The sequence below is a fragment of the Anopheles aquasalis genome, chromosome 2, assembly GCF_943734665.1.
Source record: "Anopheles aquasalis chromosome 2, idAnoAquaMG_Q_19, whole genome shotgun sequence".
NCBI lineage: Eukaryota > Metazoa > Arthropoda > Insecta > Diptera > Culicidae > Anopheles > Anopheles aquasalis.
Window position 1 is genome coordinate 35,905,326 of NC_064877.1, and position 17,817 is coordinate 35,923,142.

Consider the following 17,817-nt stretch of genomic DNA (forward strand, 5'->3'; position numbering starts at 1 on the left):
TGGAAAAAGGATGCTGGAAAAGAGGGAAACGACCCTCGCCCGGATTCCGGACCGGGGGCACGGTCGTATCGAGAGCGAAAAGAAATGCTTTATCACTTAATTAAGATCATAACTGAAGCAACAGTAGAGTGAGAGGGTGCGGGTGGGGGTGCTGGATGAAGTGGAAAAGGAGGAGAAGAAAATAAAAAGGAAAATAAAACTCGCATTCAACGTGGCGCAGCACAAACCGGACCGGACGGACCAACGAGGACGAGTGATGACGACCCGGACGGACGGACGGACAGGACCTTCCATTTGGGCAACAGAGAAAAGGAAAGAGAGAGACCGAGAGAGAGAGCGCGCGCGAACGAGACGAGCACCACCGCGCCCTGCGCTCGATGAAAGAACCATTTTAAATTAAATTCCTGTCGCATTTAGCTGATAAGACGAGGCAGACGAGGTAGCCCGGTACCGAAAACCAGTTGGTTGGCCAGTTGGCCGCCTTCCTGACCCCCCGGCAACGTCCGCCCGGGTGCTGAGGATGAAGGACCGAAGGACCTTTCAGTCACACGTCGCAGCGGCCACACCAAAACAGGAAAGGACAGATATAAATAGAGAGCGAGCGCGCACGAGCGAGCGCAAACATTGAAAGCTCGCTGACAAGAATCGTCCGGAGAATTGAACGTCGACAATGCAGCATCACAGAGCGCCACCTCGCCAATCCTATCGCAGCCCCCATTTTGTTGCCGCAAAAGAAGTGGTTGGCAGAAGAAGTGTGAAGACAGTGTGCAAAGGAAGGCAGACGAACGGACGGAAGGGAAGTATCTTTGGACGTGGAAAATGGAAACAAACGGTAATGGCACGAAAGGACGGAGAGGAGAGTCGCTCGTCATCCACAGACGCAGCAGTTCTGCGAATGATCGTCCGTTCCGTCCAATGCCACGTCGACGAGGATGAGGTGCTGAATGTTGTCTTGAAAACGTCGTTCCTTCGTCGTTACAATCTGGCCCCCTTAACGGTCCCGAACCAAACGGAATGGCCAGAACGGAATGTCTCATCACGATCATTTAACGCCGCCGGCTAAATGCTAAATGCCGGTGCACCAGTTGGCCACTGTTTCATGCAGCCGTTTTGTTGAAATTGAAGCAAAGCGAATGTGAGAGCGAGAGATGCCACTGCGAATTGGCAATCCCGGTGGCGGCGAACGATAGCGGCTTAGCGGCAAATGAATGAATGATAACGTCGGTAGCGGTCTTTATCTGCTTTCAATCTGTTCACCCGAGAAGCTGCCTCGCTTTAATCTGCCTTGTAGATCATGCCATCATCTCAATCTCGTCCTCGTATACGAGCAAATCCGCTTCGATTTGTAATCCCCCCCCGAGTGGTGGCGGCCGCGCGCTATTCTTGGGTTTTCCGGGACCGCAGTGGGCCCTCGAATGGCCTCACACTTCGTCGCCGTCAGTTTGTGATAGCACGGGCGCACAGGGGAACGGATTTCCTTCTTTCGCTTTCTTTTTTTTTCGGTCGAAGAGACCGAGAGAACATTTGCTGTGGCACGAGGGACAACGAGGACAAGGACCACGGCGGGCATCGTCAGAGGGGAGGATTAAATTCTCGTTATGCTCTCCATGGTCCCAAATGTGGTCCAGTGCGGTGACGGTGGTCGTGGCGGCGGTGGTTTCATGTGACAACCTTACCGCCGAGCGTCGCGCATGTCGCAGACAATTTCGTCTTCGTCGTCTTCGCTCGTTGGGCTCGAGGTAAGTACCGTGAACGATCCTTCAATATGGCTTTTTAACCCGGGGAACGTGTTCCGGCCTTGTGGCGTGACTTACCTAATGGCACATCATGTCGGTTCGTTTTTGTTTCTGTTTTTTTTTGTGCGACATTGTCTGATCTGCAGGATGTCGCGAGCAGAAGAAGGCACCGTTAGTAGCCCTGCCATGTAATAGACATTTGTAATTGATCCGATAACACGGGCGACAGCATTATCCGGATTGCGGACTGCACTGGCTCGTCGATTCGGTGACGCAATGGTGCGACTCGTACTCAGAACTCGTGACAGGTTTATCCCGATACCTCCGGATCTCCGGAAGTGATTGGAAGTGGTAACTCTTCGTTTCTAAATCCCCTCACGGAGTGGTCCGTTTTCCTGATTGCTTGCCATTAATCATTCGAGCAATTTGTCTGCGGTACGGTCTTGTCAGTTGTCAGGCCAAGTGTCGACTCTCGATGTAGCCGTAGCTAATCAGCGACTGTTATTGAGAAGCCCTAGATAGTGTAGAGTGGCTCGCACACCATGTCCCGAAACCTTCAATTCCCAAAAACTTGTTTCCCTTAATGTCCTCATGACGCTTTATCAGGAATCTGTTGGCATTTAGCTTGTTCAAAACCACCATGAAGCCGGAATAGTGTTGGAGAACACAGGATCACCAGTTCAACCCTGTGGAGGAGGAGGAGCCGGTGGTCTAGTTACGTAACACCGGCGGAATACGCAGAATTTAAAGCAATACCATGCCAGGCCCCTAGATTCCGAAAAGGTCAACGTAGATAAACAACGTTTTTGACGTTTGTAGGTGAGATATCACTCCTAGGATACCATCAGCGCCGCCAGGTGCCGCCTGTTACAACGGCCACCATCATCTGCCTGAATGCAGAGCAATTTGCTGGATAGACACCACAGGGCAGGGCAGCGCACAGGCTCGGTTCATCTCACTCATTTGCGCCTATCTAGGTGGCAAAGCATCCATGAGGTCCTCACCATGCATCGAGCGGGTTGTCATCAGCATTTTTGCTCAGCAGACTCGCCCTCTCTCTCTTTCTCTCTCTCTCTCTCTCTCTCTCCATTCTCCTCTTACTTTAACTCATCCTCGAGTGGTTTATCTGCTATCTGGTGGTGGCCCAGATAAAGGATTCCTTTTATTGCTTTAGGCAGCGCAGGAGCATTGGGGTTTTCCGGTTACCAGCCGGAGACCCTGGGCACCGGAAATGAGAAGATGAGCGGCAACCTAAGCCAACCTTTTGCACCAGAATCAGCCCCTTGAATGGAAGATTGTGTATCTCGAGGCTCGGGGCTCCGAGAACCCAGCCAGAGAAGCAGAGGTCGGACGCGCTCCACATCGCAGGAAGCAACAATCTCATGCAAATAAATTGAAATAGTTTATGAATGTTTCGTTGTTGTGTCCGCAGTGTGCTTCTGAAATTGTTCTCCTTCTCTCTCTCTCTCTCTCTCTCTCTCTCTCTCTCTCTCCCTCTCTCTCTCGTTTTGGCTCTGCAACTGGGTGGTAGATTATCTCGGCTTTTGTTACATTTCCTCCTCGAAGCACTCCAACTGCCTGCAGTCCTCGCCACGGTTATGAAATCATAATCTTATGAGATACATTTGCTTTTAGGCGATAAATTGAAATTGTATTGGCATGATAACAATGCTCTGACTTGCATTCAACGCTAAACCATTAGAAGCTCGTTAGCGCACGTCCCTGAACTCTCTGAGAAGCGTTTATTCGGAATGCATTGTAGCCGGCTAGCAGCTCTTGAATCAGGATTCTTACAACTTTCTCAAATTGTACGCCGGAATCACAAAACAATTCTCACCTCGCGCACAAAGAAAACACAGCAAGGCCTCTTGAGCCACGGCCCTAACGGTTTCACCCTCACAATAATCGAGTCCAAATCCCGTCGTTTATCATCGCCAATGACCACCGTAGTACAACAAGGACGATGACGACGAAATAGACACGGCACATAAATTGAATTATTGTCCTCGAGATGTGGCCACGTGTAATCCCGTGCACCGAACCACCGCAGATCACCACTAAATGGCGGATCATTTTTCATCTCACTTAACCACCGGCCACTATTAGGGTCCGTGTCGTACGGTCTCGTATCCGGGTGCTAATAGTACCATTCGCAGAGTTGTCGTACCGTGTGCCGTTCATGGCTGACCAACATCAAATGTGTAAACATCATCATTACCACGCTAATCGTATCGAATGACACCGTGGGCCACGACGGGGCGGCCCGTTTTGTGCGGGATACTTTTGGCCATTTCTACCGAACACACGCACACACACTCGCGGATAGCTTTTTGTCCCCGCAAGACACGTGCTCGAGTACGCAGTGGGCGTTTAGAGGGTGGTCTGGAGGTTCATGTTTTTTTTTATTCCCTTTCTTGCTGTTTTTTTGTGTTTCTGCGTGCATGTGTCCCCTGTTTGTGATGTTTCTTTCATTAACTCCATCGTTTCGGGTGTTTTTGTATTCGGGTTGTGGTGTGTTAATCTTCTCCTTGCAAACTTTTGCTTTTGGGAACATTTCCGTCATCGCTAGAATACTCATCAGTGCGATGTTGTTTAAGTACCAACTGACTAGTGCTGGTATTGAGATACGTTTTAGAAGAATCAGCATCTCATTGCACCACGAACTGGACGGAAAAGTACAAAGATAACTGGAGTCATTCATGTTTGAAGTCGCAGCCAATCGTGTACTACATTGTTGTCGACATCACAATTTAAGTATTATTTATAGTATTAAGTAATTGGGTTTTTTTTAATGAATAAATCGTTTTATACACACCTAGAAGAAAGGTTTATCAATAAATCATACTTAAATTTGTTCTATGATGTTTTAACTTCCTTTTGCCAGCTCCAGATTGCCGATCCGTGATCATTTCCATTTCAAAACATCCAGAACGGAAATAGCACAATCAATTTTGACACAAACTTTTTATTTTAGTCATTCTCTACCATACTCTTCACTATTTTTTTAACTTGCATGTAATTTTTTCTTCTTAAAAACTGCTGGAGTATAATGTGTTGCAGATGCTTGCAGTTGACCTCCATATTTAAAGTGACGCGACATGCACAATTATTAACGAAACAATGCATCCTTTTTTCTATTGCAAGCTGACGGTGACAACTACTGAATACCAATAGGATACATGTGTACACCATTACGAGAAATTGTTTAAAAAAAGTCATTGCCCCACAAAACGGAATTACTTATGAAATAACTTAATAGTAACGCGTCCCGATTCCACTACGAACATTCCTCGATTTGCTCATCCTTGTCCCACTTGACCAACACGCCAAGCATTCCATTGGTTCATTATTTGTCCATGCTTTGGAACGCTTTTCACTATTTATATAATTATCGTCCACAGACACCCTCCTCCCCGCGACCATCGTTGGTTATGATTGTGGATTGCCAGTCTGCGATGGTCATGGGCATCGCTCAAGCTGACGCTCACAGCTGCCACTGGACGGCACTGGAATGCTGGAGCTCTGGAACGCGCGCTCAGCAAAAAGACAAAGAAGATAACGAATCTTACCTCGCATACCTCCCCCCCGGGGGGATTCAAGAGAAGGAAGATCGAATCGAGAACACGTACAAGGTGCACAGGGTGGGGACATGGGTCACGAACCATCATCCGTCATCCCCCAGCGAGCGAGCGAGCGAGCGGAACAGCGAGAAGCATGGGACAACATGGCACATTAATTTATGTTGCCCGCAAAGCACCGAGCTACCACCACCACCACCACCAGCATCACCTGGTGCACCACCTTGGGAAATTCGGTTCCTCACCCTCCCCTATATCCTCCCCCCTTTTCACCATCCTTCTGTCGCTCCTCTGGGATGCAGCGAGACAAAACAGAGTTGTTACACATTGCAGAAGGCGAATGTCATCCTAATCATTTCTTTTGTCGTTCCAACAACGCGCAACCGAAGCAAGGACGATAAGACTGTCTGTGTGTGTTTGTCTGTGAGATAACGAACGCCCACCGTACACCACCCCTGGGGTGGAAGAAAGATGGGATCCTCTCTCACTCTTCACGCGACCGCCTCGGGGTCATCTCATCTTTCTTGTCGGACCGCGGCGCTTTCCACGTTTTATTTCCCAATAAACTGGCCTCCAATGAAACATAACCGATGGGACGTGATTCCCTTCCCATCGGTGGCGGGGTGGGTGGGTGAGTAGCCTAGAGCGAGGTGGTTTCTACTGCTTCATTTTTAATGAGATGAGACGCTACGCTAGCTAACCAGAGCGCGGGAGCGTTGGCCAACGTTTAGCTATCACCTGCAACATTAAAACATCATTACCGCTTTGCACGTACGTGCCATTGAGGCCCGACACCACCCAGTAGTAGCTGGCGCGTACCTTTACGCCGGAAGGTTCTTCGTGTAAAAAAATGCCCCCTCCCGCCCGCCTCGTGACAGTACATTCTTCCCGCGAGTGAAATATTCGCCAGTGGCCACACACCTTCCCAAGGACACCCGCTGTCGGCCAGGGTGTGAAGTGTGATGCTGTGTTTTGTTGTGCTGTGCTGTGCGCTGGCACGCAGCATATCGCGGGGCCCACGGGGTGGCACTAAATAGGAGCACCTTCTCGCATGCCGATGTACCGTAAGTTTGAAGTAAACGACGGGACCGAAGCGAACCGGAGGACGAAGGTGACCGGTGCGAGTGTTAAATAATTTGCCGGAAAACAAAACGAAAATGCTGACGCGATACAGGCACGATAATACCGTGGCACCGTGGCTTCGCTTGGGTGTGTGGTGAAAGCATAAATTGCAGGCAAATCATGAGATGGCGTGATGGTGCGATGGTTTATGGACATCATTACATGATTAGCGCAAAGCTAACCCTCCACAAAGGTTGGCAGGCAGCCATGTTGTGCTGCCAACATCTGGGTGAAGGGTGCTGGTGGGTGACAGTTTATGCTCGTGAGATGATTACAATATGATCCGTAAACATCAACACTGGCGTGGCGGTGCATGAGATATGTACCGTGCGAGCGTTACAATGGTGGCGTTGATTGAATATGAATTTACTTAAGGACAACACCAGCGCGCGGTCCAGTCCCGGTAAGGTGGTCTACGTTAGCTACGCGTTCACTTATCGCACCCCAATGGCCATAAATTGGTCTGTTGGTACACAAGAGGTTGCTCGATAGTTATCAGGTCACGGCAATGGATAGCATACGGTGCTCGCCGAATAATTGGCTCACCAAACTCGCTGCGTCCGGTTGTGTCAACAAGCGGAACTGGATCCTGGTTTAATGTATCCCCTTCGCCCACTGGACAACAAAACCAAACAGGGATGGATCCATCACGGTCAAGGAGCATTGCACGCGGATCAACAAACTTCTCCAAAGGAGGAACCACTTACAGTTTTCGAAAGCTCTTATCTACGCGTAAAGTCCAAATGGCCAAAAGTTCGTAGCTACCAAGACACACTGCCTGCGTCGATGTTGCATAAGAGCGAGTCATAAATTGTGCATTCCAGCTCCCGCTCCTACGCTGCCCTGGTTCCGGTGCACCAGTGAAAGCGGTTCGCTACCGGTAATTACCGGTTCGCCATATGAACAAGTTCCTCGCTTGGCTGCCTTGGCCTGAAGGGGAGTTGGAATAAAATATTCATATGCAATTAAGTAAGCAGCAACAAACCACCATCCTCTCAGGCGAGTGAACACCAAAAGTTGAGATGGATTGACGGTGAATCGAGAGCGACGACGAGAGCGACGAGCGCGCTCACTAATGCGCATTCCCTTTCCATTCACCCGGATGGTGCTAAACCCCCGGCTATCCAGCAGCAAACGTCCGCTGAAACGTGAAACGAACCCACATTTCCCACACATATGTGCCAGCGCGAGGACGAGCGATCTCCATACGGAGCGACCGACGGACCGACTCTGGGAATCAATTAAAAGCCCATCATCCCAAAACGGTTCCCTAATCCGCACGGCCAACGGTCCATTCTTGGACACATCAATCAACACACAGGCACACAAGCGGGATTTTGTGCCCGGCGCTTCGAGGTTGATGGACGTTTCAACAAAAGCCCCCGCCTCTCGCCTTTGGTGAACCGATTTTTGCCGATGACGTTTCCTCCGGCTGCTCGAGCAACACTCGGCGAAAGCAACCGTCAACGTCGTTGTCGTCGTCGTCGTGGACGTGGACATTGAGATGACCTTTGCAGCATCACTGCCGAGAGCCACCACATCAATATTGCAGCACGTTCGGTGTCGTGAATAATTACCGCGCGTAAATCTCGTGCTGCGGCCACTGCTGACCGGCCATTGTGTGCATCCATTGTGGGAAGCGTCCACAAGGGCCAACATCTCATCAGCACCGTCGAATTCAGTCGACTTAGAGGCGTGCTAGAGTCGGTCAGATGCTAGTTGCTCGTCACTGACTCCGGGGAGTGTCGAGGCTGGATTAAGAATTGATTTTAAGGTGCTTCGCCTCGTCTCTTTCGCTCTCGGGAAGCCTCAGGAGCGCGCTCAGGTTTAAATACACCGAATGTCATTCAAATTCGCGAAACTCTGCCTTCGTGAAGGGATTATTGTCAAACTCGGTTTGCACCGTTTTCATCTCAGGCACACATCAGGCAGATAGCTACCACCGTTCGGTGCCTGCAAAACGAGGAACTCAACGGCGAACGACAGATTATTGTGCTTGTGTGTTTGGTTGCATCCAGCGGATCGCGTCTAAACTCCTTATGCAAGCCCGCTTAAACAGGAAAAGCTGATTAAAGAAGGATTGCTCCGCTAAACTCGCAGCCCGGTGGTGCAAAAAGTTTCACGTTCGCGATTCTTTTCATTGCAAAGAAGCGTTCACACGGGCGCGGAAGTGCACCAGTGCATGTGTGCGTGTTAGTTTTCTCTCTGACTGGCGACTGCACAGCCAAACAACTTCAAACCGGATTTTAGCCGAGAGTTGAATCCGCGAGGCAGCTACCGTTTTCGTTTTTTGGGGAGGTGAGGGAAGCAGAAAAGTTTTTCGTTTTCAGCTACAGCGAAAACTGTCATATCGCACCGTAAGTCATCGCGTCGTGAACGTCGCATTGAGTGCAGTTTGGCTGGATGGCTGGATGTCAGCCAGGGTAGACGTGTCTTACGAAAGGCCAAGGGGCATAATGAGATCGAGAAAAGTGTTACTTGGAAAACTCATCAAACACATCAAACGGATTGTGGCAGGACCTTAGGCAACAGCCCTTCGTTCTTCTTCGTCCCGTTTTTTTATCTCAACTGCTCAAGAGCGCATCACGTGTAGCTTCCATGCACCATCAATGTAGCATGTGCGCGTGTGCAGGGAGGAAATAATGAAATAATTTGCTTTTTTGACTTTTTGAAGACGCCATCTTGAGCTGGCTGGCTGGTTGATATTAAAAACTCATTAAAAGCACCGTGGCACGATCGCATCGCATCTTTTAATAGAATGAGCAGCAATTTCCCGCCAGTGCCGCTTGTCGAAAACCGATTTCTTGCAAATCTGAGGATGGAGACGCCACTCCAGGGGCCAATGGTTGGTGCCATTTGATGGATGGCGTATGCTAAACCGACTGTCAGCGAGGGATCCTGACTGTGCGATGTGCTGGGTGTGTGCGGTAGATACGAAGATAAATGTCTTCTCGGAAGCGACTCATTAGCTTCTCTCGTGTCGTCTCAAAATTTGTCTTTAAAACAAAGCTTGATAACACACGACCAAGCTGAGCAACACGTGAGAAGTGGGTGGGTTAACGAAGCCAAAGGATCGGTGGCAGGACGGAGGCATGTCGTCGTCCGCAGAATGAATAATGAGAGATCGGTTATAGCTTGCCTTTACCCGGGGCGATGATGGGTGTCACGCGAAACCGCGAGATGAATTTAAGAGATGATATCCCTCCGCTCGCCCACCGCGATCTAACGACAGTGTCATAAAATATTCCCGTCAGCGAACGTCGGCATGTCACCGGCACCAAAACCGCCGTTATGGATGGAACCGGGACTGAAAAGGCCACTGCATCGCACCATGAAACGCGCCCATCAATTAGCGTTTGCCAAAAAGGCTCTGGCACGGTGACGCACCGCGAAATTCGTGATTTTCGCGAACGAACACGAAACGTGACCGTCAAACGTCTGGGCCCGTTGGTCTTGATGGATGTCACGGTGGCGTCCCAAAACTGTTCACGCTCATGTCAAATGGTGTTTAATTTCATTACAATTGCGCCGTAGAAGGGGTGTCACAAAATTCCGGGCTAGAACAGTGGTGGTAGTCACTGACAAACCGGTGCAAAATGTCCGTTTCTACTGTCGCTTGCGGTCTTTTCGGACAGATCGGTCGCAGTGGTAGTAGGCGTCGTGACTTTTCAAACCACAACACACGACAGTTTAACGACGTTTTTATGAGACGCTCGGACGGCTAAGGATGTGATTCCAGGGCATTAGATTGTGGACAACATTGTCGCGAAAGAGAGTTGTACTGGAAAAAGGGATTTGACTGGAAATGAACAACTGTTTGGACAGAGGCTGCCTGCGGTGCCGTGACTTACCTATTCTAATATTTACAAACAACTGCGCCAGCAGCATGGTGACGCCTAGCAACAGGTGCAGCAGCTGGGACCGACGGTTCAGCCTTCCGCAAACATTCCACCGCGGTCCGGGAACCACGCAGGAGGATGCCACCACCACCGTCGCCGCTCCGTCGTTCCGGTTTTCCGTGTCGCTCTGCAACCTCGCCTCAGCCACCGGTGGCATCATCTCGATGCGGCTTCTGGCGGTCGGTTCGCTCATCGCGTCCTGTGCAGTGGCGGTGGCGGTGCTGATGATGGTGGTGTCCGAACACCGCACCGGACACGTGTCACACGTTCCGCTCGGTTCGACAACACTCTGTTCGTTCGTGTACGTCACGTAACCGTCCGAAGCGGGCGTACCGGAAACGCCTCCACCGACGACTCCAATCGATCGCTGCCGTTGGCTGTAAATTTCCATACCGCCGCCACGTGTCAACCGCATACCGGGCGCGGCACCGGGCCTACTTTTTCTCACGTTTTTCTCTGTGCTTATGTTGTTTTCACTCTCCTTCCGCCGCTGGCCACCAACTCGGACGCCGCAAAGCAAGGGGTTTACGTTACTTCCCGCACTTCCGGTGACGCTTTTACAGATCGATTATTTATGCTGGGCGCGGGCACTCTGTTTGTTTACTACTACTGCCTTCGTGGTTCCGCTAACCTTCACCAACCTTGCACTCACTCACGCATACACATTTGAAGTACACACTCGACCACGGGGTTATAGAAGCAGCCACCGCAACGCAACTTCTCACAGCAGCACGCAAGCGGCGTGAAACACGAAACCAACCGAACGCGTCACGATAATGGGAGGTGATTTGTTACATTTATTGTTGCCGCTGATTTGAGGTTCCCCGCACCTCCTCGCTCGCCACTCCACTAAGCAGTCAAACGGTTGTCATAAAGTTTACGAATCGGCCACAAATTAGGGGCCCTCGCACACGAGCACTCCGCTCCGATGGACGATGGTATGGACGCTGGAATCGATGCAGCAATAAAGTACACTCACAAACACTCACATACACAAACTGGCCACAAACCGTGCGTGACCTGGCGCTCTAGACGCTCCAGACGACACGAAATCGACGGCGCGAAAGCTGCGTCACCATTCAGGAGCGGTGTGCCATTGGCACGATTTTAGCGGCAACACTCAGACCTGCGAACGGCATTCCATCTAGAGAGAGAGAGAGAGAGAGAGAGAGAGAGAGAGAGAGAGAGAGAGAAAAGAAGCAAACAAAGACATTCATTTATGCTATTTAGCACGGAATCGGGCGAGAAATGTTTCGGTCGCGACTATGTAAATACTGGGGGTGACTACGGTTGGCCACCACGCCACCCCTTTGTCGTCCCCTCTTCACTCTTTTCGCCCACTTTCTCACACTAACACGCACGAGCGCCTTGCACGCGGCAGGGCGGCAATTGAAATCACGGAAAGTAAACAAATTTCAACCGCCGGTCATGTCAGCTTGCCCCGTGCTCCGTGCCCCGTGCCAACGAACAACGAGTTCTCGGAGTTGTTCCTGTTCCGGAGGCTCACTGGCACGATTCGAGTATACCACGTGCATTATTGCAACGAGGAGCTCTTGCATTGCAGCGTGCAAACAAATCTAATTGCTCTCGTCTCGTTACAATTCCAATTCTGCTTTACCACCCTGCTGCTTCCACTTTTCACCCCATTTTCCCGCTTTTCTGTTCATGCTCCTCTTCAATCCTCACTCCTCTTGCCACCATTCTCACAATTGGGTCACACAATGTTCGATGCTGCCCTTGCAGTGGATGGGAACGTGAATCACGGGAAGAGCGAGAAATTATGAGCTGGGAAACGAGGGAAAACGGCCGCCCTGCTCGTCGGTTGCACCCTCGAATGTGCATTGTTTGCTTCCACGAAGGCGATGTCGAAGGCTTGGCCAGCATTTTTGCGCGGAGGTTTTTTTTCTCTCGTTGTTTTTCCTCGTAGCTCCTTTCCTAAGGGCTTCCCGTTTTGCTTGCGTGCTTTTTACTGTTTTTCTCTCTCTCTCTTTCGCTCTGTGCGCGCTGCGGGTACTTCAGTTGAGTATCCGTTTGCTGCCAGTTGCACCGCTGTACCGTGTGCGCTTTGGCCAAACATTCGATTCAGATTTTTCTCACATCATAATTGGTTTTCCGACTCCTTTGCCAGCACCGCCACACCAGTCCTGTGGTCGCTGAATGGTTGGGCTCTTGGCGGAGCGAAAAAGCGCCGAAAATGGAGGCGCCTAGCCGCTGGTTCGTCGCACCGTGGCCGAGCGAGCTCAAATGGTCCGGAATGAAAACAATCTGCAGAAGAAACAGAGAGAGAGAGAGAGAGAGAGAGAGAGCGAGAAAGAGAGAAGTGAAAATGGTGAAAATCGCTCGAGTGTGAATCAGAAAGTGAATGTTTGTGTCGGCTAGCGAGACGGTGACGTGGGAGAGGGAAAGACAGGCGGGAAAAACGAGGGGTATGCGAAGAAGAAGGGACGCATAAGCGAAGGCCCAATAATTGGTGAAAGTTTGGCTTGTAGCAGTGACCAAAAAAAAACCTCAGTAAAAGGAAGCAAGCAAAAATCCTTGGTACATTCTTCAATCGACCGGTGAATTGCTGGCGTGGTCGGGGTTTGGGGGTTGCAGCACAAAACCAGAAAACAAAAACCAAGTGGACTCGTTCGCTTGTTCGATCGCATCGATTCTTCGTGTCCTATGGTGGAGGATATTCTTGGCATCGCGTTTGGCATGATGGCACGCTGGTGGCCAGCGTCCTGATCTGCCAGAAGAGTGAAAGGATTCGAAGGAACCATCTCCACCACCCCGGTCAGAAATCCAGCGAGGATGCGGGAAAATTGAATTTCAATTTTCAATCCCCCACTCCCACCCCACCGCACCCGTGTTGGGAGCGCGTTGCTTGTGACAGAAGATCACCGAGCGACCCTTTTTTTCACTTGGAAAACAAGCACCGCCACCGAAAAGAAGAGAACGAAAATGCGCGCACGCCCGCACGGCGCTGAGCTCTCCGAAAACCGTTCAACCGGAGTTGGAGAAGCCACCCGAAAAAACGATTTCCAAAGGTACGTGACGGTGACAAGGGTCAGTGATTAAATTTGTTAATTTTAAAAGCTTCACTTCAGCTTCCATTCTCGATCTTTCTTGCTCTGTTTTCTGTTGGGAAAATGAAAAAAAAATAGAAGTCTCGACAACCATCTTGGCGATCTATTCATGCGTGCTTTATGTATAAACACGTTAAAGGCTCTTTTAAGGGTCAAGAAGTTGCGACAACGAGCCCACATTTACCGTTAAGGTGCATGGCCACGATAGCAACTTTGCGTTAAGATGCGGCTGTGGCCGAGCTTGATTATGGTAGAGAAAACTTTCTTGACAATCGAAGATACTCTTCTCCAACTCGGTTCGCAGTCAACGAAATACCAAAATTCTAAGGCACTTACATGACCGAATTTATATCATTTATAACCTGTTGCAACAGAATGATTGAGAACGAAGGGAACTATTCCATTCAAAACTGATAGACAATGTTGTTAACATGACTTTCAGGTCACAGCTAGCCATTTCTGATGAACAAACATACTTTTCTTTTTAATTAGTTAACTGAACTGGTGATGTGGTTACATCCAACGCTTATCGGTGTCTGCTACCATGGCCTTGCACCTTTAGAGTATGCATACTTTACAGATTAGTACACAACCGTATCCCAACACACCCCTTCAAAGGTATTCCTGACAAGTTTATGAAAAATTCATACAAAATACAGTGAGCCATGAGCTTAGATTGAGCAGCCTTTGAAAATTGCTGCTTGATGATGCTCCTACTGATACAGTCATAGTGTAACGAGATGCTCGACACATTGTTGATCCACAAACTCACGTCTAATCCTATAACTGATGCCCGAGCAAACAGGCAGGTCAAGCTTCTGTCGGTGCCCGGTGGCCGGTTTACGATACGATACACAAACGCGCGCACACACCAGGAAACAGCAAATGAATGGAGAGCTGGCTCACGTTCACGTTCCGAAAACCTTGTTGCTATTCACTCTGCTGGCTGGCTGGCTGGCTGGCTGTTGTTGATAAATATTTTGCTCTAGCACTCCAGTGTACACCTCGGTCACCCCGGACACTATCGGTGCTGCGCCGCTGTACCGCTGGCATGGTGGCCCTGGTGCTAGCAAACGAAGCTACTACTCGCATGTCAGCCTCGTTGAGTCAGAACCGGGCAAAGATGCAAATGAACTGTTTTTACGGGATGTTCGTCGAGCTGGGGGTGGGTGTTCTCATGTTTCCGGAGAAGATACCCGAGCATCCTCATCCGCACACAGCTCAACGGCAACAACAACAACATCGCCAAACGTCTCCATCTTTAACGACCAGCGGGAATGGTATTGTTTTCCACCGAAACACCGGAACGCGATTCATTCCGTCGTGGAATGTCGGTCGGTCTCTGACGGTGAGAACAGACGCGATGGCGAATGTGTCTTTTACCTTTCCGATATGCTCGATAAAGAGAACCAGCACCCGCACACAGGCACGTGTGTGACAGTGGACTTTTAGCGGTGCTCCGGATCTCCGGTTTCACGGTTAACGAATCGTGAAAGGATCATGCGGACACATGCGGCACTTGTATGAGGAAAAACTTGTGATTTATGTACTGGAAGACGGGGCCCGTTATCTTACGATGGGGATTAATTTCAGTCAATAAAAAGGAAGCGAAGCACCGCGGCAAACGCTGGCCGGGACCACCGGTGTCGGAGTAACACTCGAGCAGCTCGATGCTTTTCCAACACTTCCTTCCTGTCCTGTCCTGTCTGCTTCTTTGCTCCGGTTATTCGGAATGGCCCGGGTATCGAAGGCCCCGAAAACAGATGGCCAAGAAAACCCATTTTGAAAGCACCGGAACCCTCAACCCCTCGTCCGGAACCGGTCTTGACTTTGAATGGTCAGCCTTAATTGTATCCACCGGGGAGCAGTTCATATTCGTCTCGAAGCCCCAACCACGATACTTCATCCCAATGCCCCCCTCCCTGGCACCGGTTCCCGGGATAAAACTTTCAAACTGTGTACACACACGGGTGTATGTGTGAAAGGAAGCTGGTCAACGGATGCAGTGGGCAGAGTGCGGTGGTGAAATGGTGTGGCGTTGCCCAGAAAGTTGGTTTTCACAACCGTGCTCCAACCAGCCACTCCCTCCCAACCGCACACAGAGCGCTGGTGCTTTTTGTCTGACTAATGGATACGGTTTGGCCATAAAAACGGGTGGATGGCCATCGACGGAAAGCTCTGCGGTTCCGCCTTAGCTGACATGCGCCGCTCCGAAGGCTGCGGATGAATAGATCTCGGGTTCGTTTTTTTGTTTGTGTGTGGACTAGGCCTACGTGGATAGCGAGTGGAAGCAGCTTTTGGCTCGTGCAGCGGTGTTGCGACGGTGATCAAACGTCACTTTTACGTCCTGCCACATTGACAGCTTAATAACATAGGAGGCCATGGTTTTTGGGAGACATTTTGAATGCTTCGCGAATGCCGACTGCTGGTACATTATAAGGGCTTCCGGGGGAAAGACAGAAGACAAATAACAACATTCTCTTTCATTTTCTCTCTCGACTGAGCTCCACACCGAAGCAGAATGAATGCTGCTGATTCCTGCTGAAAAGGAATCCATTTGACGCCGAAATGGATTCGACAGTCCGTTACGCTGACGGGGAATCGCATGATTGCCAGGAGCACCGGAGTAGGTCAAGGATTCTGCCAGCTTTGCTGACGAGGAAGCCGAAGGAAGAACCTCGCCAGAAGAAAAAAAAAACAAAAAAAGAGCTGTTTATTCAAAAGAAGCAAATTTTCCCGCAGGCCACAGACCATTTCCCATTACGCTCTGGATCATTTTTCGTGCTGCGCCATGGGGAAGGCCTTGGAGTCGCCACCAAGAATACCACACACATAGACACACACCTCCCAGTTGTGCACTTCGTCAGCAGGGCCAGCGGAAAGCAAACAACAAGATGGACGTCGGGCAAACATGCCCCAAACATCGAGACGGAGTGTGCAGAATGCCGGTCCGCGATGGTGGTATGCAGCTTATAATTAATTGAATTTGTTAAAGCGGAAAAGCGCTCTTTGTTGAGCTCTTTGTGTGTTTGTGTGCGTGTGTTGGCCGTTGGCATGTTCTTCGATACCGAAGACTATCGCGTTTTTATATCGTTTTTTTTTTCGCTCCCCCTCCTCCGAACGTCCTGGTGCGGCTTGTCTTTATTCGAATTTTCACACGCCCTGGTTCGCCGGGTTCAGCACCACGCCACAACTACATTATGCTGATGTATGCCCGTACGGCATGTGCTTATGCAGCACCACGCTAGTGCTGCAGTTGGTGCACTACCTATTTTCGCTATTTGCTCTGGCTCACTTGCGGTGATGTGTACCTGATCCTGACTGGGTAGGTGAGCAGTTTCAGGGGTCCAAAGAATGTTCCCTGTGCACGCCACCGCATCTTTTAATCCGCATAATATGCTGCTGCACACACTTCTCCATGCTACTGACAGCGTTTTCTCCGTGTGGGGAAATAAGTTTGCCGGCAGCATTTTATGTTGGAAAATTGACTGGCTGAGATGTCCGCGACAGAGCAGAACATGGCCCTGTAGATCATCATCTTTGCATGCACGCCAGCTCGTGTGTTGACTTGGGTCTTGTGCCAAACTCCAAAAAACCCACAGTGACACAGCAATCATCTCGGCCCATCTCATGGTCACCGGTCTCGCCGCCGTCGCCGCGTCACTCCGCGCGTCGAGGTGACGCCAGATTTTATGATGGAACCGAAACCGAAAAAGTAAAACATATCCCCGAGACCCCAACATTAGCTTGATTTCCCCCGAGAGCTAATTACATTACCGTGCGATGTGGAGCGAAACATAAAATAGTATGATGTCCTGCCACCGCCACCATGTGTATGTGTGGCCAGTAGGTGTATGTGTGCCGTTCGGGACTTTTTGCTCCAAGTGCACGGAACGGTTCAAGTATTGAAGCCACCGTACACTGTACACATTCTAGGGAAAAGTGCTTTAGCTTTTAGTTTGTAAAATGAAAAATAAATTTTCAACTGAGCGACGGATCGCTGCTGATGAGATTGAAAAACGGGAACTCAACACTCGAGTTCCAGTCGGATCCACTTCTAAAGAATTGATAATCTGCCAGCAAACCTGTCCTTGAAAGGGAGCAGAAAAATCCCCCAAACAAAAAAACAAAAATCACACCCCGGGGCTTGTCATCAGCCTCATCAGTTTGACGAAAATCGTAAAACCACCTTTCACCTCACCGGAGATCCTTGAGGTCCGTGCTCTTTACGCTGGGACACCGTCTGGTCGGCCAGATAAGTGAAATGAAACTTTAAAACCACCCACCATCTACCAGCTGGTGTCGCTCAGCTGGTGGTACCTTAGCTTCCAAGGACTCCGGTCTGGCTGGCGATCGACGAACGAACCACCATCACCAACGACACTCCTGCTGCTGCTGCTGCTGCTGCTGCTGC

At 50.1% G+C, this 17,817-nt stretch overlaps 1 protein-coding gene across 1 annotated transcript in view; it reads right to left on the reverse strand.

The window, feature by feature from the left end:
* Positions 1 to 17,817, reverse strand: part of LOC126571686 (neural cell adhesion molecule 2-like) — a 99,471-nt gene that overhangs the window by 53,345 nt on the left and 28,309 nt on the right. Inside the window, exon 2 of the mRNA XM_050230427.1 lies at positions 10,288 to 11,479. Coding sequence (XP_050086384.1) covers positions 10,288 to 10,750 — 463 coding nt within the window. The 5' untranslated portion in view covers positions 10,751 to 11,479. The remainder of the gene's footprint in view (positions 1 to 10,287; positions 11,480 to 17,817) is intronic.